This window comes from Rhipicephalus microplus, chromosome 3 (genome assembly GCF_043290135.1).
Source record: "Rhipicephalus microplus isolate Deutch F79 chromosome 3, USDA_Rmic, whole genome shotgun sequence".
Classification (NCBI taxonomy): Eukaryota; Metazoa; Arthropoda; class Arachnida; order Ixodida; family Ixodidae; genus Rhipicephalus; species Rhipicephalus microplus.
The window spans coordinates 130,997,978-131,022,317 of NC_134702.1; the positions used below are offsets into that span (position 1 = coordinate 130,997,978).

The 24,340-nt window shown below is 42.6% G+C and overlaps 1 protein-coding gene across 1 annotated transcript in view; it reads right to left on the minus strand.

Annotated features, from left to right (window-relative positions):
• LOC142802958 (neprilysin-1-like) overlaps positions 1-24,050 on the minus strand; it is a 136,627-nt gene extending 112,577 nt beyond the window's left edge. The window contains exons 1-2 of the mRNA XM_075888042.1: positions 23,912-24,050; positions 3,269-3,454 (exon numbers count right to left, since the gene is read on the minus strand). Of these exons, the coding sequence (XP_075744157.1) occupies positions 3,269-3,454; positions 23,912-23,914 (189 nt within the window). The 5' untranslated portion in view covers positions 23,915-24,050. The remainder of the gene's footprint in view (positions 1-3,268; positions 3,455-23,911) is intronic.
• Between the last annotated feature and the right edge of the window lie 290 nt (positions 24,051-24,340).

The following is a 24,340-nucleotide window of genomic DNA, read 5'->3' on the forward strand; positions in this document are numbered from 1 at the left end:
CGCGTTCTACACCTTATCACCTCCGAGATATGTGGGCATCTTTCTCCTTGGGGGCGCACGCCTTTTTTCATTTTCGAAGATAACTGCCAGATGACGCTCGTGTCTAACGTGCCTAGATGCAGTCGTTCGCCTTCGCTGCACGTATCGAGACTTTCTAGCGCAACACTTCCAGAATACAATTCACCGATTTTTCCGCGCAAACTTCAAATACCCGTTTTCTCCACTCTCTCTACACGAAAGACGTCTTTCGACGACATTTGCAGTGAAACATGCACATATGGGGCCTATTTTTCTCCGAGACTTTTCTTCCTTGCGTTTTCTTAGATATAGATACGTATACATATAAAATATATGACAACATCGTCCACGTCGACGCCGACACCCACGCCCACGCCGACGCCGGTGGCGAAATCCAGCCGACAGTGCCCATGTAATTACTGTCGCAATTAAAACAGAACTTGCGGGATTATTGTGGCGAATTATGCGAAAAGCTCAAAACATCAAAGCATCTGTTTTTAAAGTCACAATGTATAAATTTCTTCTTTTTGATCCACAAAGGTTTTGGGAGCATCTCACCGATAAGAAAGACGCTGTGCGTGACGTCTCTGTTGTTCCGGATTCAAGCGTAATAGCGCAGGCTTTTAGTGATCCAATTTTCAGTGAATTTTCACACAGATCAGACACAGTTGCGAAATTCAGTTGCAAAGGTATAGGTATACCTCACTTCTTTTCAAGGAAACAGGACATTTTTTTTCAGCATTTATAAATCTCGACAAAAAGAAATCAAATGGGCTCTAAGATATTCCGAACAACTTTCTTCAAAGATGCACTGAATGGTGCGCGAAACATCTTGGTATATTGATGCAAGTCTTCATAAATGTGACACGAAATTCGACAGAGAATGCCAGTCCACAAATGTGGTGATAAGCATACCATGACAAAGTATACGTTAATTTTTCAGTTAAGCACTGCCAGCAAGCTAATGGAACACTTCGTTCTTGGGCATGTAAGGCCATTTTTGTAAAGATAAAATTTCTCCAAGAACAGCAAACATGAATTTCGATGGGGCGTGTTTGTCCTCGACGGGGCAAATATGTTTTCAACGCAATTGCTTCGTTGAATGCGTCGACGCATTCGTTGAACAACGAATGCGTCGCAAAGCTAAAGAAACATGGCCAAATAGATGTTTTTCATGGTTGCCCAAAACCATTCATTCATGTGTCACATTTCAATATAACGATGAAACTGACCATCATTTTAAATAACAACCAACTTGTAAAGTGGCTCGACTCTTACCTATTGAACCGCTATCAATATGTCCACATAGTGAAATCTAATTCTATTACGGTACCAGTGCTTACTAATGTATCTCAAGGTTTGGTCCTTTGGCTCCTACTTTTTCTTAGTTATTTGAATACCTTCTGACAATTACGTACGCACCCGTTGGTTTATAGATGAGTGCATTCTCTAAAACAATATTGAGGCAATTCGGGATCAAGCCGCATTAAACAACCGTTTGATAGCTATAGCTTGTTAGTGTCTTATGTGGGTAGTGACCTTGAATTTCGCATAATGCGCTAAGATATTAATAACAGGTAAAAATCCAAACTTGCCTATGCTTGAAATGTGAAGATTCTGCTACCTGACCTTGTTGATTGGTTTAACTACTCGGGTTTAACTATTGAATACCCGTTAAACTAAAAACACAAATAAAACTATACCTGCCGCAGCTTGAAATTGGCTCTGGTTGCTCAGACATAAATTGAAACACTGTGACAGTAACAATTAGTAGCCTATACGTCGCTAACACGTCCATTATTCGAGTACGGAGATGTATCCAATACACTAAAGTTGAGATTATTTCCATATAGCCTGTACCAAGAAAAGCACAGCCTTTTAATTCCAATAAATAAGGCAAGAAAGTGTCCGTATCAGTAATTTACATGCAATCTGGTACTTGCACTCTCGAATTACTGCGGAAGCTGCACCGTGTTAATATGATGTTTAGCATTGTTAACAACCACAATGAACTAGATTTCCATACACGCATAGAATTTAACAGGTCACGACGAACCCTGAAGAAGCAGAGTCCATTTTGGTACCTCAATGCAAAACGAAAAAATACAGAGGTTCTTTTTTTCCTTTGAAAACTGTTCAATGGGACTGGCTAAAAATGAAATGACAAACATGTAAACGCCTGACTTTTTTGGCGGCAATAGTTCCCTATTTGAAGTCACTGGGTATGCTTTATTTCGAGAACGTGATTCACTCGTTGTTCCTTCTTCATTGCATCGTTTCTAATGAGTATATGCTTTCCTAATTGCAATCCGAAAATTATGGGTTAGTGCTCATGAATTTTTCTTGTTTATGTTTACATATTTTCTTGTATTTTGTGCTTCTAACATGATATTACCTTGTAAGAAATGTACCATTCGCTGCACTGTAATTACTCCTGCCTTGGCAACCAAATTTAGAGTTATGGCTGTACCAAATAATAAATAAATAAATAAATAAATAAATAAATAAATAAACAAATAAATGTCCTTCCATAATTGTTTTCTTATATTAGACTGCATGACGTTAAAAGCAGATCAGTGTTGTGGTCCTTAGAAAAACGTCGTTTCACACATTGGTGCTGCCCCCATGGACTCATAGCTTCCTCAACAACCGTATCATGACCGTATCCTTTCCGTATTGTTTCCAAGTCTCCGCGCAACAACAGTTGGGGTCACTACATCACTGTACTTGTTTTCGCACTGAGCCCGTCACAAAAGAAAATCACTAGCGAGGCGCTGCTCAGCCGTTCTACTCGTGGACGCCATCGTCACCACAGGCACACGTTCCTGGTTTGGCACACCTCAGAAAGCACCCCTTAATTCATTATTGAGTGAAGACCCCGCCATAGAATTGGCCCAGTTGGTACACAGGCCTACAGAGCGCGAAATGGTGGGCTGAAATATAACAAATTGCTGGTGTGGAGTTATTGTCTGTACGGTGATAGTTCAGTTGTTCAGTGGTGTGTAAGTGTGCTTCATTTCTTTTTCTGTCCCGTCTCAGTGAACCTTTAGAGCTTCAGCCTTCTTTTTGTGCGAACGGAAGATATGGGAGAACGAATGTATTAGTTGCAACGAGCGACACAGAATACTAAAAAAGACAAAAATCTAAAACGTGTAATGTTGGCTGCCCATCCTAGCTTCCTAAGTGAATGCAAACAGTAACATACTTTCCGTCAAAGTATAACCTGCAACTTATGTTCCAAGGTCCTCACCGTGATGACATTTTCAACTGGTCGCTGCTCAGTGAGAAGGTATTTAAGTAGAAATATGCAGCTCAGCACTCCGACCAGCAGAACGATCAGACTGGTTAGAAATATGGTGGTCTGGTGGCGCATCTCGGCCTCCCCGGCGTCAGTCTGCGGAAGTCGGTAACGGTTGAGGAGACGATCCTGTGACTTCTGGGAAACGCATTACCATAAAAAAATGAGGGATTCAAAGCGTTGAAAAGCACTTAATTGAGATTTATACGTTTCATTCATCCTCAAAAAAATTTTACACCGGCAAAGAATTGAGAAATTTAATGAAGCTTGATTGTGCGAAGCATAGCACTCTGTAATTAGCCACTGGTTCATTTCAGCTGTATGTTCAGACAATCAAAACACCGTTGATCTATCTATCTATCTATCTATCTATCTATCTATCTATCTATCTATCTATCTATCTATCTATCTATCTATCTATATATCTATCTATCTATCTATCTATCTATCTATCTATCTATCTATCTATCTATCTATCTATCTATCTAGCTAGCTAGCTATCTGGAATGTGCTCTAGATGACGCAATAAAAAATTGGACAATCTGATGTAAGTCTTATGGAGCGACTTATCATGAAATGACGCAAAATTTATGTATAAATGTTTGCACGCACTGGCGTATATTGGAGGGTTGTAGATGTGTATATAACCAGTTGTTTGCACTTGCTGAACAATGCCGACAGGAATTGAAGTATTAGCAACACCTGAAGCTATAAAATGTTAAGAAGTAATCGCGAGTATCGTAGAATTGGGCACTGCTACACAAATCAACTTCAGTGAATTGCACCTATCAACAATTGACATAAACCCGACATGATGGCTGTATCTCAGGAGTACATAAGTGATGTTTAAAAATTGAATTGCCAACACGGCAACGAAAGTTGACGTTTCACAAGTTAGGGTCTATTTCAAAAGTAATTCTGAGGCGTGGTGTGGCTCTGTGGTTGAACACTTGACTGACACGGGGAATATTCGGGTTCAATTTCTGCTCAAGCCTTAACATATGGTCAAGCTGTTATGAACGAATGCGCTGACTCATAGTGATAAATTTTAGCAGAGAACACCGGCACAATGTCAAAGGCACCCCTATTGCCTATTTAGACGAACTCGCTCAAATAGAAGTTTGCCATTATGTGGAGAAGGCAGAAACGTCTACTGTCACCACACGGACACCTGTCAACGTTCGTCCGACGTTATCTACCCTTGTGCGAGACCGCCTTCTCACTCGAATCAACAAGTTCCACGGCTGCTCTCCATCCATTCAAAAAGTTGGTTAAACACCACTGACGACACAATGCATCATCACGGATACTGAGGCCAGACCTCTCCGGCATATTTGTTATCGTGTCGCCTGAAATACGCATGATGCAATTCGAAAACAAGTTAGAACGATGCGCGAAGATGGCGTTATTAGGCCATCTAACAGTCCTTAGGCATCGCCCGTGGTACTCGACAAAAAAGAAGATGAGTTTCGGAGTCGACTACCGAAAACTCAATCAAATCAGAAACAAGGACGTCTATCCTCTGCCGCGTATTGATAATTCATAGGATAACTACGAAACGTACGCTACTTTCCGTCCATGGGCTTGAAAAGCGCCACTGATGAATTGATTGAAATGTATGAGAGAGCTCATGAGAACACCAGCTTTGTCACGTCTGATGTACTTTATGAATTCCAGGTACTTACTCCCGGTATGTGTTTGGCGACAGCAGCGTGTGTTGATTGCGGTACTGCTAGGACTCAAATGGCAAAGCTACTCTATGTACCTCTAAGGCATGAATGTCTTTTCTGCGGCTTCAGAGGAGCACTTACGAAGGTTCGAAGCAGTTTTTGAAACAATACGCTTAGCCCGCCTTACATTGAAACCTGAAAAGTACCACGTAAGCTTTAACGAACTTCAATTCCTGGGTTACGTCGGAAGCAGCAAAGGCATCCGACCCGACCCGGATAAAATTGATGCCGTGGCTTATTGCCCGACGTCATCAGACGAAAATCATGGTGGCAGTTTTTTTTTTAGCTCTGTGCTATTGCCGGTGGTGTATTGCCAATTTCTCGTGAATAGCACGGCAATCGACATTGCTAACTAGGAAAGATATCCAGTTCACATACGGTGCAAAGTAGCAGCAGTCATTTCACAAGTTTGATCAGTGCATGGAAACACCTCATGTCCTCGCCCATTTCGATGAAGACGCGCCAACAATGCTACATACAGGCGCAAGTAATGTGGGTCTTGAAGCAGTGCTCGTACAATCACAGGATAACTACGAAAAACGAAAAGATGATCGCCTACACCAGAAGGACGCTGTCCCAAGCAAAACTACACTACGAAGGAGATGGATTATGTTGCCATGGCATAGACAGTCCTGAAAATTTGTCCTTATTAGTACGGCCACCTATTGACCATTATCAGCGATCACCACTCTAGGTTGATTTGTCAACTTGTGGTCGTCCTGCACGATGGAGTCATTGGCTCCAAGCATTTGACTTTACAGTTGCCTAGAAGTCACGGAAACGACACACCAACTCTGAGTATCTTTCTCGGTTTCCTGTTGAGATGGCACCCCAGGACAATTTCGACGACAACACAGCCTTTATGGGAATTGTGGACGCTGGTGCGTTTTCTCAACAGCAGCCGGATGACGCTGAAATGCTACCACTCATAGTTACCTAGAAGGAGGAACGAGCAGCGTGGCGAAGTTACTTGCGAGAGGGCTGGCGTCGTACTGCTTGCACAATGACGTCCTTTGTAACAACTTTTCGTTCACCGGCACCAGCTGCTTGTTCGTCGTTCCTTCTTCGCTTCAACGCGAGGCACTGCAAGCCTGCCAAGATGAACCTAGCACTGGTCACTGCCCTAACGCGAAACCCAGTGGCACTGTCCGAGCGCCATACCTGATTACTGGACCATTGTGATGCTACACACTGGGACGCTGGTACGCTGCAGTGCGCGAGGCACGCTTGCGCGCTGCACACATGGACACCCCTTATTGGCTGAAATGCCGCTTTAAATCGTTTTTAGAAATTTCGGTCATGTGCTCGTCGTAATTAAGGCTGAAACAGAAGCGCAGCGAAAAAATTGGTCATAAAGCGAAAAATTTAGACTTTTAGACGACGGGGATGAGAATTGAAAAGAAACCCGCTACAGGCAAGAATGGCTACTCTGGTAGCTTTGAGTGCCGAAAATTGGCAACAGCCCATCCTGACGCATGGCATAAGGACAGTGATGCGACAGACCGCATGACGTCGTACAAGGGGACGATCAAATACTTGAAGTCATGCAAGTCAACAGCGGATATACAAAGAATCTGGAAAGATGCGGCGAGGAAATGGCTAAATTTAGTTGTCGAGGTGTGTGGTGAGACATACGTCACGCTTGAAGGTGTCTTTTACGCGCGCGATTATGATGAAAATCTACAGCAAGTTGGAAGAATTGAGAAGCGGGGGTTGCATTTCACGTTCGGTGAGGGCAAAGTCGAGATCACAGACCCTGGTGAGCTACTCCTTACTGCAACTCGAGAAGGACAATCCTATTCCGTCAAAGAAGCAACAAGGTCGACAGTGATAGCACAGACCAAAATCATAGCCTTGTGGGCATCACTGATTAGGACCCATTCACTATTATTCTGTTCTTCGCCTCTGTGGAGTCAGTGAAAATTCAAATTTTGTAAAGCACAAGTGTGACACATGTCGGGTAAAGATAAGATGGAGCAGTTTGCGGTTGAGAGAGGCAACATGAGTAAGGTTTTACTGCATATTGTGCATTACATGTGCTTAGAAAAATAATTTCAACGTACAGAGGATGCTGCAATTACTGTGATCTTGAAACCCGTGTTTGTGCCCCATACTTCAATTGCCCCGAGGATGTGTGGCGGCGTAGTGAAGTGGACATACGAACCGGTGCCAGACACGCTGCGAACGCTCAACAAAATTTTGTTTCTCGCCTCAATCTAAGAACACTCTGAATAAACTTCCATCGTCCCCAGGATTCCGGCCCACGAGCAGGAGGCGCGCTTTCCCGCACGGTGGGGGTGGGACCCCGCGTCAATCTATGGGACTGGAGAGAAAAAAAATAATAACTCCTCTCCCTTTCTGATTTTCTCATTGCTTTCACGGTTTCAAGTAGCAACTGCATGAACCTTTCTTCTGCCGGAGTTACAGTGTTGTAGTAGAAATAGTGCGAGTTCCCTAGCTTATTAAAAAATAATGCACAGCACCTATGGGCGTCTCAGAAATATCGGGTGTTTTACCGCATTTGAATCGCTGCCCTGGAGACGTGCTTGAAGATATCCAATTGCTTTCTGGGATTTAGGTACTGACATATGTCTTGTTTACGCTGGTATAGAGCGTGTTTGAATCGTGTGGTAAAAAAAAAGTTCCCTGGCCAGTTTTGTTCAGGGTGCGACAGCCGTCAAGCCCTCGTAGCTCCATCTAGCGTTGAGATGGTGTACTCTACGGTGCCACGTAAATATTGAAACAGGGTACGCGTAAAAAGAGAGGATTCCTATGGAAGGCACATTCATGACCACGTGAAACAATATTTAGGATTCGTTGAGGTAAAGATCGATAGTATAGCACATCAATAGGGTATTTAAAGAAAAAAAAAGACTAAGTGCGCGTTTCCGAACATTCGAAGTATGTGCCCCATAGACCCCTGAATTTACAGCACATTCTCGAGTTTTACAGCTTACATGGTACCAACAGTTATCTACTAATTAGTTAATTAGTGCTAATTAACTAACGCATCCCTGGTCAGGCTTTGAAATTGGGAGAAATATTCACCGGGCGCGATATTATGGACGGTGGTATCAACTCGCCGTCCGCGCCACTTAAATCCGGCATACCTCAGGGATCCGTCCTTGGGTCTCTTTTATTTCCGGTTTATGTGTCAATAATTCCACCCGTGACATTCCAGCAAATCTATAGCTTTTTGCAGATGCAACGCTTCCAGCGACCATGTTCTTTTGAATAACTCTTTATCTAAGACTCAAGATTGGTGCACAAAATGACAGATGACCTTGAACGCGAGAGAAACTGTGGCGATAACCATAACCCGCAAAAAAGATTCATTAAAAATCTAATAATACAACCTAGGCAATCAATTCTTGTCCTTTGTCTCACAGTATACGCACCTTGGTCTTGTCATCACATCTGATTTAAGATGGAATGAACATGTGTCTTATACTGAGAAAAAGGCTTTCAAAATACTAGGCTACCTAAGATGGGCACTTGCTAAGGCATGCAGCGAACCTAAATGGCCTCATGTGAAACGTACGTAATGCCAATACTAGAATATTCATCGGCTGTCTGGGACCCGCACACGCAAGCTAACACAGATAAAATTGAATCAATACAGCGAAAAGCTAGAAAATTCATTTTCAATGCCCAAAATTAAGACATATCCGTCAGTTCTTCTGGAAAGCGCTAAACTGGAGACCCTGGAATGGAGACTGATTATCTCATATATAATAATAAGCTGGCAATACAAAAAAACTAATTATATCGAACCAATCTTGCGCCACGAAACACGTGCCTGCAATCTTGAAAGTGTGATTGAGCCCCTATATACAGGTACATTTTTTTTTCACACAGGCAGAGAGTGGAACAATTTGCCACCAAAGATTCTTAAAAGTGTGGATCTCAACTATTTTCTTCGTGTGTTAGCTCTTTCACATGGCTCATAACTACACCTTCATATATATTACAGTGCGCTTCACTTTATTACTCGTCTTGATCAGACTGATTGCTTGAGGTTCAAAGCCTCGATTCTGCACGATTCTTCAATACTTTGATTCTGCAAGGTCTAATTTTTAATATTGGCGACTTTATTATTGCTACAGTTGGTATTTGAGTTCTTTTTACTTTTTACAGAAACAACATAACCTAGTGGGCACTGTTCTTATAGTTTTTGTTTTGCGCTTGAGATTGTGGACCGTATTTCATGTCGTTTCTTTTTTTTTAATCATCACGCTTTCGTTCAAAACTATCTATACCGCTGTATCTCCTACACATTGCTGTGTCCACTGCGCCAAATACCTTTGCCCAAAGTCCAACACTTGACTGGCAATTTTCTCTAAAATAAATAACAAATCTATAAATAAATAAATGCACTTCCTCTTTTTTATTACGCGACTCTCCAATTTTAACGATATAAATTAAAAAAAACTAATAATGGCAGTAAAATAAAAGAGACGGATATAATGCTGAAAGGTGGGGGGGGGGAGTTAATTTTTTTTAAGAACAAATAACCCTATTTGCACTGTGTTAGGTCCACGGTAGCTGGAATAACAAGCGTACGTAACAGGAAACTGAGTTTATTACTTTCAAGAAAGGCATTTGTGCGCAGCATGGTCCAAAATGGTCTGAGCGCTGGCTTTCGAGTCCGCTGTGGGCCATGAAAAGGATGAGGAGCACAAAGGAGAGGCAACCAGTGCGCGGGCGCACTGATTGCCCCGACAGTCAGTCAGTCACCCGGGCGCGCGGCGTCACGTATCGGGGGGGGTCGGGGGGGGGGAGGTCAGGTAGAGGGCAGGGCGCATCCATGCAGCTGGCTGGAAGCGGGAACGCACGGTCTAAAGCCCTTCCATGCGTTTTTCGGTAGAAGACGCGATGGAGGGGCTTTAGCTTCAACAAGCCAAAATCTCCAGCCGATTTTTTTTTACGATGGACGCCGTTCATTCGGGCATTCTATGAAACTGGCGGGCGACCACTAGTTGTCCTTTGTGGAGTTACCGGCAACACGAAGCGTCTATTTTATGTGGTGTGACCTTTCAAGGCGGTTCTGGCAGAATGGCTATGTTTGTTCGCAGCTCGCAAGAAAACATGATATTCTCCGGTACCTGGCCCGTCTGACTCGTTGCAAGTTGCTTGAAAAAAAAGCGTGCAATGCGCCGCTGTAACGACCCCGTACTTGCAAGAGCACGTTTTAGTTCTACCAAGTAGCGTTTCGCCTGTCCATTTGTGGCTGGGTTGTTCGGAGCAGATTTCACCACTGTGTCACTCGTAGGGTTTCTGTATTTTGGCTGACACGCATGTGATTCCGTTGTTTGAAACCACCTTGTAGGGTAATTCGAAAGTTTCGAACAAGAAACGCAGGAAATTGATGACATCTGTCGATGTTGTTTTGTTCACTTGGTGAATTTCAACCCATTTACTGTAGGCATCCGGAATTACCAAGAATGTGTACGAAGGTGTGCTCGGTCTGCCCCAGTCCGGTGCTGGAACTCGCGTCGGAAAACATTGATTTAAGTGGCGGGTTGTGCACTCTGCAGCTATCTCAGTGCCCTTGCCGATTCCCGACCACCACATGTAGCTGCGGGCGCACTTCATTGTGATCACGTCTCGGTGTCCGGCATGAATGAGAGCCATTGCTCGTTGTCGAAGTGGGCCATGAATGACAACTCGTGATCCCAATTTGATACAACTACGATGACAGTTGAACTCCATTGCTCTCTTGTTAAAAGCGTTGAAGTTCTCATTCTTGAAGTTTTGAACTCTGCCCTCCATCAGGGCGTTGTACAGCATTAACAATGTGGGTCATCTTGCGTGGCCATTGTGACTTCGTCGACCGTTAGTGGGGGGCCTTGGTAGCGCTTTGAACATGAGCATGCAGCCAACTTGAGGTGTATCCTCAATGGTTTCGCTGAGGGGTAAATGAGTCAGTGCGTCGGTTTTAGACAGTACAAGACGTCGTAGTCTTATGCTGACATCTTAATACACCATTGGATCATACGAGGCGGAAATGGCTGCGGGAATTCTTCTGGGGCTCTAGAATACTCAGGAGTGGCCTGTGATTAGCCAGAACAGTCACATGTCTGCCCGCGATGTACTGATGAAATTGCGTGGCTCCATAGACGACGCCAGGTACTTCCTGATAAACCTGAGAATAATTTAGTTCCACAGGGGTTAGCGTGCGGGAAGCGAATGCTGTAGGGTTTTCCAGTTTGGACTTAGTTTTGTTCCACCACAAAAAGTTCCGTTCTGTTTCCGTTCCAGAGCGAAAAAAAAGTTCCCTAACGGTTTGTAATGGTTTTATTCTTCTTCAAAACATTAAAGTTAAATTAACTATAAAAACATAAGATTTTCCTTTAAAAACCCGGGACCAGACTAAAATAAATTAAAACGCTCCTAAGGGAAGAGCAAGTAGTTTTACCGTGAGTTCGTAACCAAATAACGCAAACCAGTTCTTTTCGAGGCTATCGTATTTGAGTCTCTGAACAGTGAATTAGAAATATTCTGAACAGGCTCAATGTATGCGTGTGTGAATAGTGGGAGCATGATCTCAGAAGCAGCCCGTCATCGAGGGTATTGTCACATATGCGCGAATACTGTTCTGATCAAGCAAACTTCTGGGCGGCCTGTGTGAAAGGCATACGAAAGCCCGCTTGAATAAATGCAAACATGTATGGTTGAAACTTTTTTTTTCATTTTCCACAATATTTGGACACACTTTAATTTAGGGATGCCTGCCCTACACATACGCACTGATTATGTGCCCTCCGTTATGCAGGATATTCCTCACGTTGCAAGACCTCGGTTGTTCTTTCCTGGGAAACGAAAAACAATAAAAATATTCCGTTTTTGCTCCGGAACGAAATAATTAATCACGTTTAAATTACGTTTTCGTTCTGGTCACAAACATAATTTTGTTTTCATTTTCGTTTCATTGCGACACTGGGCTATCGCTTCTTCTCTGCCTTGATTGTCAATCTGGGAAAGCCCTGCACCGACGTCGTAGCGTGAAGCGTCACACGTTAGAAGCAAAGGCCAGTGTCTCGCCTCACACTGTCATGCCAAGGCGCGTCTTTGCAGGGATGCACACTTGGACTTCTGTGACACGAGGGAGCAAGTGCTGACCGATCTCAGATCGCAGAAATATTGCGCGATGCTCCTCAGGAGGTCATTTCAGCACGATGACGACTTGCGCTGCACGAAACGACTTGAAGTTGCTGTGCATGAGAAAGCCAGTCGTGTTTACAGAAAACTCAGTCTGCAGTATTGGAACGAATGTCTCCTACAAGAAAGTCACTTGAAGAGGCCTCGCTGGGCCCAGGAATTGGAGCGAAAGGTTGTATCACCAACTGACATTGAAGACATAGATGCCGCTCAACGGCGGACAGAACTACTGGCAAATGGTACTTCTACCAAAGTCAAATCACTATCAAAACTGCGCAAGATGCTTCACAAGAATTGGACAGCAGCGCGAAACTTGTGAACGAACCAGTGACTAGGAATGCCGCTGTCTCCTGGGATAATCACTTGACCAGTGACTACATGTGGTAGATCATAGCTGAGTGTCTTTAAAAAAAAATTTTAATTTCCTGACAAATGTACATTCTCATTTCACATTGTGTCCACGATTGTTCTCTTAAGTTCTTGAACGTTTTTCTAAATAATTTCTGTAACATTCCCTAGGCTTTTGCAAACGCAAGTAATGTTCATGAAGCTTTCATCATATTGTTGCTGTCATGAGCATCCATTTCAAAATGGTTGATATATATTTATTGGTTTCTTTTTATTTGTTGGCTGACCGAGCAGCGTGGCCAGAAACTTCTTTCAAGTTGAGGCTTTACCGTTCCTTATGCATGCTGGTGCATCTCTTTGTATGTGTACGTGTACACAAGCACCCCCCCCCCCAACCCCCTCACCACAGCACTGCCTACGCAAGGGGTCTGTGTGATTTTGGCCGCTGAAGTGAGTTCTGACACCAATAAGACGCCCAAATTAAGCACTCCTATGGTTTTATGCTTGAAAGAAGTTTCTGCAGTGGTAATGTTTGGTCGGTGATGGGCCCTATCTCATAAATAGAAAAATGTTGCTGAGGCTTGATAAGGACAAAAAATGAAAATACTTGTGAATACTTTATTTTTTATCTTTTGTTTGAATGTATACAATGTGCATTTATTACTGAATACTTTGCTCGAACATATCTACCTGCCTTGTGTTATGATCTTAGAATTGGCATATGTTTATAGGCATAATTTGTAAATTTGTGCGCGCCATGATTTTTCATCTTTGTATCGGGATATGTATATAGGTTGCACACATTTTGTGGTGGCTGTCGTGTTTGGTTTTTCATGCATTCATCTCAAATGTGTGCACAATAAATGTCTAACAATATTTGTATTTGTTAGGCACATTGTGGAAATAGATCACAATACAGTTTTGCAACATAACATTTTTATAACAAACGAGCTGCGTTGTTTTCGCATGTGCTTTTTTCTCTACAGGCTACAGCTTTGTCAAGCCTATCGCTTCACATAGGTACTTTAATTTATCGGTGAAAGGTAGGGGAGGTAGTTATACTTCTCAAATCAGCTTAGAAAATCTTAACAACCAATTTCTCTTACCAGCACGTGCTTCAAACTACTATATAATATTTCGTAATCAGAAGTAACCTCAATTTTCTTGAAAATAACACCTTCTTTTCGCCTTCACAACATGGTTTCAGGAAATCATAATCACGTGAGACTCAACTCCTACTTTTCACTGATGTAATTCTTGATTGTTCATTATCCGCGGACAGCATTTGTTTTAGATTTTGCAAAAGCGTTGGATAAAGTGCGTCATAAACTTCTCATCCACAAGTTACGGAACTTAAAACATGACATTAACCTAATAAAATAGGTTGGATGCTTTCTTGCTAATCGCTTACAGTACGTTACCGCCAACGGCTACAATTCATAAATGTGCCATGTTACCTCAGGAGTGCCCCAAGAGTTGGTATTCGGTCCTTTGTTGTTTCTAATATATATTATTGACCTACCCTCTGAAGTAACTTCTAATATGCACCTTTTTGCTACTGATTGCGATACTTTTACAGAAATTACTTCAGACGACTATTGTTATCACCTACACTCCGATTTATATATTATATCCAACTGGTGCAGCTTGTGGCTTGAAACTAAATGTTAACAAATGTAAAGTTAAGCATATATTTAGGTCACCTAACTCTTCTCAGGTATACTACTTAAATATTCTCCCTTGAGATCAAGTTACCTCATACAATACTTAGGAATTCATATCACATCCAATCTTACCATACGCATGGGCTTGTAATAGTGCAATGGTGACTGCCCGGCGCCCTACTCAAGCCAGGATGTAGGAGGGGAATACCAATCTTGACAAACGGAAGTTTTGTGTTATCTCGTTGAATGCGAGCAAGGGTTTGCCTCGAGGTAGGTGGACTGTGGAGGCAGCAAGCCACCCTAGCATGGTCCTCTGGCGTCGTCGTCCACACAATGAAAATTCGGCGAACGCCTTCCTCAAACCACATTTCCACAAACACCAACGACACGCCGGGGAAAGGGGGTAGGATGGACGCCAACCATGGTCGCAGGCTCAGCCGAGCTCCCAACGAAGGAGAATGAATGTTTTTCTGTCTGCAAAGTCCACCCCCCCCCCCTTTTTTTTTTCTTCACTTAGTAGTCCACTTGACAGAGGGATAATAATTACTGCGGGAGCAGGTTTTTCTTGCTGGAGTGCCGGTGTGTGGACAAGCGCGGAGGAGTCAAAATCGTGTCCGAGTCGGATACGTGGTAGGACTCCAGCGCTGCTTTCGGCAGAGATAACCACAGCATGCAGCCAGTGAGCCAGTGCTTCCATTTTAGACTCGCTCGCTTCATATAAGGCCTTATGCTGGCTGCTCTACGTCTCATCATATTTTGGTTCTGGTTTTACTGCGCATTTGCTATTGAACATTATTTTTTGTGTATTCTCTTTCTATGGTGTGCCTGGATGTTCTATTCACTCGTGTTCTCACCGATGAAACGGGCACACGGGAGAGGTTTTCCTACATGATTTACTTCATTACAATAATATCATGATATGAGCGATGCGTGCGTGCGGGCGTGTCTACCCTCTCTATAAGTAAAGTTTATTGCATCTTGTGGTACCACTCAAGCATCGTGATGTTTTTCAGGCCGCGTGCAGTAGTTCATTCGTGTTTTAGGCCCGTAAGTTATTACTGAAATATTTTGAATTTCTGCTTGAAGCTTATCGGCAATGTGATTGCCGGGCATGTGTTGCAAATGACTAACGTTTATTTTCGAATTAACTCGACCATATTTTCTTGATGAATGCGAGAAACATAGGGGGAGGGGTGGCTTTGTTGTTAGTACCCTTAATTCCGAGTTTTCGCCGGCCCGTCTAACTTTATCTTTGTTTTGTTCGGGCGTTTCTTTATTCATACTTTAACGTGTTTTTCCTTTACATCTCCAGATTTTCATTTGTGAATCATCGCCAGCATTACTAAAAAGAAGGATATTGTCCGCAAAGCTTAAACAAAAATGTTATACGTTAGGCCTTATTATTTTCTTTTCGTTCTAGTTCTTTAATAGAAAGTGCCGCGAATCCAATTCAAGAGATTTTAACTCTTACTGAGCGCATTACCGATCATGATTTTTTTTGCTTTTCTTGAGGCATACGGTGGTTGTGGGATCGTTTAGAAGCATGTAATAAACTGTTACGTAGCCTAGGCTACTACGAATATAAGTATTGCTGATGACACTTTATTTTATCATATTCGTTGTTATGTCTTTGCCGTAAGCGTCTGCCTATATGTAATTGTTCGTGTTTCATTAGAGGCTGATTTTTTTCAATTTTTCCGGGCCAGCCACACGTACGGAAACTATTTCCTGGAGGGGGAGGGGGGAGCAGGTGTTTAACCATACTTCATTATGTTCGTGCGTATAGTTTGTATGTTTGCGCGTACATAAACACATGCATCCACGCACTCCTGTATTGGCCAGGGGTCCGCACAATTTTCGCAGCTGTAGTTAGTTATGATAGTAATGAGGTGTTCATAGCACTACCATGGTTCTATGCTTGAGAGAACTGAAAAATGTAGCTTTATTAATCTAAGGTCCCGAAACGGTGATAGGATCTTTCTCACACCAAGAAACTTGTTGTTGAGACTGGATAAGGACAAAAAAAAAAATGTGCTTGGAATGCAATTATTTCATTTTTTCGTTCTTTGTTTTGAATACCTCCACAGTGAATATAACTTTGTTTTGTGCATGTATATACGTGCTTTGTATTGTTATGATCTTGACATCTGCATTCGTTTGCACGTAAAGTTTGCCGGTATGCACAGCATAATTTTGAACATTTGACTCGGGACATGCACATACGTTTCACACATTCTATGGAGGTGTTGTGTTATTCAAAAAAAAACTTTTTGCCTTATTGATTCCTTCATAGCCCACAATAAGTACGGAAGATGTGTATATTTTTAAACACATTACAAAATATGTCACAATATTCATTTGCAGCGCAGGTTTGATTACAAATAAACTATGTCGTATTTTGCAGGTATACTTCTTGCTATAGGCCACCACTCTTTCAATGACAGAAATATTTCACTTTTCTCGGAATATTTTACAGGCTCAATATTTTCGAAACATTTTACGTCACTCAATCAGTACTACAAGTTGGGTTACTGTGATTCGGTTTGGAGTGGCAGCTATTAAATTCCGACGACAAAAAGACTCATGAAAATATACGAATGAAAACATCACTGCCTTTCTCATTCCTATATTCGCTCGAGTACAAGTGTTTGCACAGTATTATACACTGCACCATAATTCAGAAGCATAGCCTCAGAGGAATGGGACATGGACAATGTCGGTAAAAGAAAGATACATAATTTAGATAAACTGCATTCCTACGTCGACTGATGACACTTTTACACCTAGGATATTTTGTGTGTGCTAAGAGTTTTACTAAGCCCATTGTGCTCTAGTGGATGCATCAAGACCTTCAACTTGCACTTTGGTGACGTTCAGGGTGGTAACTATATGCGGATGAGGGGGTTCTGACCCTCACCAGACTTTTTGTTTTGCTTTAGCTTTTTCAGGTGATACAAAAGTATCACCACGCCTTCACATCGACCACCGTTGCCAAAGTTAGCCAATTTACACAAACACAGGTGGGATTGCTTGAATGCTTTCAATTATTTTTTCATAGTATCAAAATTTTAGACAAGCACGTTCTATGAAGGACGATGGCACGAACGCATATGAAAGCAGTAATTCAATTACACATAGTTTAAATCTGCTACTTCAGGTGCCTATTAGTAAAGCAAAACGCGCACACACACACACACAACCATATATACATATATATATATAGATTTTTATATATATATACATATATATATATATATATATATATATATATATATATATATATATAGCATCAACCACTCATATTATTTATATCACAATGACTGAGCTGTGTATATGACGCGCAATCTCACTGTAATATCACACAGTTTTTTGATATTCTGATATCTATGCATTCATTGTTGCTGTATCATTATCTATCTCCGGTTCTTACAGTGTTATGCTGTGTGCACGAAGGGATTTCTGCTCTTAGGTGTTACACATTTTTCTGTATGTATATATATTTATTTATGTTTTAGGGGCGAAGCTCCTTATAGCGGCACCCGTTCGTCCCGCGTTTGTAACCAGTCTGTAGTATGTAACCTGTAGTATGTAACCAATCTTACGCTTTGACCTGGAAGGTATAACATTTGACCTCCAAGGTGGTGCCGGTGAGAGCTTTCTTCTGTGCGTTGTTTAACAATAAAAAATAGTGCTCAAGGTACATGCCAATGGCTGCTAATGGGGAATTAGAGACAGGAGCATTCGGCTTTTAGTCAACGCGCACGCTGCGATCCCCATTAGCAGCCGTTGGCATGTACATTGAGCACTATCGGACAAGAAAGGGTTGCTACATTATACTCGCTGGGTGTAACGTCCTTAGTTTTAGAAAGGTTTAGCGAGCGTTGAGCCGCAGGGCCATGAATACAATGAAATAGTATATACCATGAATGAATTTGACGTGGTTAAAGGGGGGAAGCAGATACTAAGCGCAAGCCGTAAGAAATTAAAAGCTGAATTCTCCTGTCTCTCATTTCACATTAGCAGCCATTGGCATGTACATTGAGCACTATCTGACATGAAAAGGTTGCTACGTTATACTCGCTGGACGTAACCTCTTTGGTTTTAGAAAGGTTTAGCGAACATTTGGCCGAAGAGCCATGAATACAGTGAACTAGTATATACCATGAACTCAAAGTGGTTGAAGGTGGGAAGTAGACCCGAAGCGCAAGCCGTAAAAAAGTGTGCGTGTGCCACCTCTCGTTTAGTCCTTGGAATGTCCACTGAATGACGGTGCTTCTATATGGGGAATATATGATGAAAAGATGCGAGATGGTGGGACTTAGAGTGTTGAATAGATGGACGAACGGACACACAGACAGATGCATGGATGGACGCATGAACGGACGCAGGGGCGGATGCATGAACGAACGCAGGGACGGGCGCACGAACAGACGCATGGACGGTCACACAGATGGACGCATGGACGGACGAATGCTTCGCCCCACTCTCCATCATTCACTCCGTGGATATGCTGCAAACTTTTTGCATGATATCTAACTGTACCTTCATGAACACTTCATGCGATGAATTGTCTAATCGCTGATATACGTTGCCGAGCTTTATTATACAATGAGAATCGTATTCATAAGCAAGCGCGTTGACATGTACTTGTTACTTTGACATAGGCTGGTCTACCAGCCGAAAGGGCAGTCAGAATATACCGCCCAAAACCAACGTGCGTCGTATTCTATTTTGTCACACACACACACACACACACACACACACACACACACACACACACACACACACACACACACACACACACACACACACACACACACACACACACGCAGACACGCACACACGCACACACACCCACACACACACGCGCGCACGCACACACACACACACACACACACACACGCACACACACACACACACACACACACACACACACACACACAGACAGGTGTGTGTTCCTCAGGATCTGTCTGTGTTTGTCACAAAACATATCCGTGTCTTCTTTAGCGAAAACTGGGCTCTCCGTTTCCAACAAGTTTCAAAAGCCGTGAACGAGTACTGAGGATAGTGTTCCTAGAGAGCGGTTGAAGTTTGTTGGAGCGTTGTAAATGTGCCAGGATTCGCGCAAGGACCTCCTTTCGAAATTCCTCTCTGTTTCTAGAACAGAAAAGCTGTAGAAATCGATGATATTGTCGGGCTTCTCAGGGGCTCTTCAAAAGCACAACGTTGCACTTCTGCCTTCCTGACGTCGTTCTTCAGTTGGCGTGATCTAAACGAGTGGGCGCGGAAGTTTATTGCTGCCCGTCAAGGCGCACGTTAGCGCTCAGCGGCCGACTCCCCCGTCGGGAACGCCAGTCTAAGCCTGTCGGCCGCTCCACGGGCTTTCTGAACGGAAACATTCGCTTTTGCCTACGTAGCTTGCTGGACACTCTGAACACGGCAACTTGCAGACTACTCGCTGGTGTTGCTTCTTCCTTCGGCCGTGGTAGCAAGTGGGTGAGCATCGAAGCAGGCTTGCGAATCACCTCGACCCCTGATTTTCCGAGAATCGCGGAGAGCTCTTCACTGGCGCCCGGCACATATGGGATGACAATGCGCTTGGCTGGCTTCAACTATTTTTTGCCAGTGGGGTGAGAGTCGCTCGCTGGATTCCGTGCCGACCGGTTGTGCGCCCGCGCGCTCCGCGCGCTCGCGACCTTCGGCGTCATCGTAGCTCTGGCCGACTGGGCTGGCCCTACGCCACCTCCTGTCGCCGACGATCTTCGACGACAGTGTAGCTCTGACCTACTGGACCTGCTCTACGCCATCTACAGACGCCGACAACATCTCTCGCAAGTGTACCCCGTCCTCGTACTCCAGTGACCATGCTTCCATCTTTCCTGTCTCTCCTATCCCCTCAGTTTGTTGTTGCTTCTTCTTCCTCTTTTCTATACTCCTCCTAGCTTTTATATTCCTCTTCACCCCCATCCCTTGTGAGCCCTGTGGCGGTGTCGCTCACTGAAGCAGACAATAACGGGGCTCACTTTTCTCTTCCTTTCTCTTTCTTAAGAACCACTCACGCCAGTGGGGTGACCAGCGAGGGAAGGTTGTCGCGTAGTGTGTCTTTCACGGGTCCCTCTACACGGTACAGTGATCGTATTCTACACATGGTGACGCCTGCTTATAATAATAAAAACGCAGGCAAAAAACGGAAAGAAAACAAAAGCCATCTAAAGCACAACGCTGGGTAATATTTTTGTCAGTTTGTACTTCTCGAGGGGGTGTCACAAAAGTGTAAAGAATGAACGTTTTCGTTGATAAATGTAAAACCAGGTTGCTGAGATGTATTAATAGTGGCAAGCTAACTGAAAAAAAAAATGTTAGGAGTGATTTATGCTGTTGTATACCATAATTGAAAAAAAAATGCCGTAGGTAAATATTGTGTAACTGTGTTGCTTTCCGGCACTAAAACTCAGCTGTTGCTCCAGTAGTTCGTCACGTACACCTCAGCACCAATTATGTAACCCTACCATCTGTGATCAATAATTTAATATGAGCATTTATAGTGGCAAAAGCCGCTTAAAGTTTTTATTGCTTTCCGCAAAAGTTCTGGTACTTTGCAACTACACTAGTCTTCTTATTAGGGCAGGCAAATTAGAGGGAGCTCTGGTGACTCAAGACTCAAAAGCTGACAACGACCGATACCATAAAACAAACTTACCTATACGGTGAACACTTTAAAAAGAAAAAAGAAGCAGGCTTATCAACAGAATGCTATTCTAGTTCCATGATGCATTTTATTGTCGCTTCCCTTTGTAACATTTACAAACTAGACCACTTCGGGCACTTTAGCACTGTGGGCAGAAATGCGAATTGTATAGCATTATTATAGAAATGAATGTTATTGCTGAGCTAAAGAAAAAAAGGCAGATTTTTCTGGCGCACACGAGACGACTGTGGAAGCAGAGATGCTGGTGGCTTACCCCAACTCCTTTCATTTACATTACCTCTTCCTTAGTTTTCTTTCTCCCTTCTTGCTATATCAGTCTATCGACTAGTATATATATATATATATATATATATATATATATATATATATATATATATATATATATATATATGGCAATGCTTTGTTTCCGTTTAGCTTGACACGTGTTCCGAGTTCGGAGAGGCCGTCGGCCAGGCTGGAAAGGAAGCTTAAACACTCTGGTGTTGAAAATGAAATGCTACATGTATCAAGCGTGCAATTCGCCTAGATTTTACAAAAAGTTCTACAAAAGCCGCTCCTTCAGCTTACACTGTGCTGTCGGTCCCGAGCATCTGGTGCTACTTTCTCAAGGAACTATACTTAGCTCCTTACGCACATTGACGCAAAGAATAACCGCTACGAAGAAATAAGAAAGCGAAAGAACTTTCGCAAAGGATAACTGAACAGTACAATCTTGGAGCGTTTACTATTTAGTTAGCAAGCACATTCCTTTCCTGCCCCATGACTAACGTATTGAACACATTATTTATTATTACTATTTATTTACAGTTACTGCAATCACCATTTGGTTATTTCAGCAGGGTGGTACATATACTTAGTCGGTGACAAAAAGATGACGGTAAAAGTGATGCATAAAAGTAAGCAGAGCTACAGTCGGAACTGAAACCACTTTGGTAGCTTCTGTAAGAGTCGAGTAACATGTTTTTAGGTGTGGTTCACCCTTCAGCCCCACCTATTTATCGGGCACCAGAATTAATTGCGTAATCTACGGGAAAATGGTGCGCATGATGCGGTCAAGTACACAAAAGTATTTCAGGGCATATCTTTGCCCCATCGAAATAATTTAAATTGTACGAGCTCTGTCATGTCTTTTCAATACATTTTTGCAAAAAATGTAGTTTTTCTAATCAAAACTTTGCTGGCAGTGCGAGAATTACCTATGTCCAGTACACTCACATTAACATGCAATTGGTGCACATCATGCTCAATTTAGAAAGAAAAAAGTAAACAAGAGGTGGCTTGACGTGACACTCTTTAAGCCGAGTCATAGAAAAATAAAACTGGGGCACGCTGGAAATCTATCAACAGCATGAAGCATGAAGAGGATTAGCTTATGATGAATTTGAATTGTGGACAACATAGGCACGCTCTCTTCTACCACGAGAAACTTTTTCTCGGTTCAAAACAAACCCCGCTTGTGTTTTATAAGACTATTAACCTAACAGGGCCAAAAGCAGCGCTCTTTCTAAGAGAATGGCAGAATGTGTGTACCTAAATGTTCAACAAATTAATCCCAGTGTCCAATATACTGAACATGCTTCTCCTATGAAAATCGTTCTACTAACATCTTTCTTCATTTTTTGCGTGCTCTTCAATAGCCTAATAGCTAAAAAAAGCAAGATTAAAAACTTTGTTCGGCCCTACAAAAAGTTTGGGTCAGAAAATAATACTGCTTAGCCACAAATTAAGTATTGAACCTCATATTATGAATACAATAGATTACCTACGACGAGAAAAAAACTAAAGAATGTAATGCAGTTGGCCGTAGCTTCTTCGTATATAAATTATCTATGACTATATCAAAACTGTGAGGACTCGAATTCAACCAAGCCAAAGAAAGAAAGAAGTCCTCAGTCTGAAAATTTTTTCATGGCCGGTCTGGAACCTGTTCGCGTACTCTACATCAGTCGGCTCTTAAACGGCGTGAGTAAGAATGCACGGACAGCGGGGCGCTATTTTTTGGGTTCCCGCAATGAAGGGCGGGTGAGAACAGGTTGAAGAGCGAGGCCATTTCCGTATAGGGAACTCGTCAGCGTCGTGGTGGGAGGAGAAAAGAGGGAACGAGAGGGAGGGTTCAACTTTATGCGGCACGTGGTGGACGTTTAACGAACTAGCCCCTCGTGAGCCGAAATCCTGGCCTCGAAAAAATTTTCTTCTTCACTATTCCATATGCGCTGAAGCACTTGAACAGCATCGCCAGACTACATGGGCCAGAACATAAGGCACATCACACTTTTTTTTTACCGTTTGCCCCCTTCAACTTCTAAACTGCTCTGCCATCGACTTCAATAATTTTGAGACGTTTACTGCCAACTATACAGCAATGTTATATAATTATATTGTAAAGTATTTGTAAAATATTTTAAATTTATTCAATGTGGACCCAAAATCGCATCATTTTCTCACCACAACGCATCGTGAGGTATACTAGTGGTCGTCGATGGGTGACGATAAAATAATGCTATTCTTTTTAAAGCAAATCGCAGATATTTAGGGCGTTTCTTGAAGTATGCTATATTTTAGAGTATTTTTTGACACCTAGGTTTCACCCACAACGGCTAAATTCAAAACACTGTAATGGCCGAAAGATTTTTACCAAAATTTTTTGCTGACAATAAGTAGTGAACAGATCTGAAAAACCTATTTTTTCTCTACACAATTGAAGGACATCCAGCTCAATGTGTGGGACGTTTGGCATAGAATGACCAGAGACAGATATTTATCCGCCTCACTAAGTACGCTCTGCTTTTTGAACAATGGCTTGCTGTTCACTTGTCACTACATAATTACTGGTATGATTGCTTTTCCAGACACGTTACCTATCATAACCAAAGAAGAAAGTACCAAAATCGCGTTTACGTCATTCATTTGACCTTCATTGCTGCGATTGTCTTTTAGACGAAATCAACCTCACGAAATAGTTTGAAAAGGAACATCACATTACCATGTTTCAACGGAGCGGGTTAGGACTTTTCAGGAACAAAGGTGGTGATCGCTTGCGCTGAAAAACAATGTGGTCCTTGATACCAAGATGAAGCAGCCTGTCCAGTTTCCGACACAGGACGACAGAAAAGCGTTCGCTCGGTAGCTCGTGCAGCGTGCTCCCGTGCGACGGCAGTCATTCTTTCTGATACGTTGACGATAGTGATTCTTCCTGTGCTCTTGGCACATACCCTCTACGGAGGGTACGTCGCAAATTTAGTGGTACAGTAAATTTCCACCCTATTGACCTTGAATAAAGTGAATAAATTTTTGTACAATTTTTTATTGACCCACCAAACTGTCATGAACCTGCGGTTCGTCACACACTTCGGTTAAAAAGGAATAAGTGCAGCGTGCGTTTCAGTTTTACGAACATATTCCGTACAATACT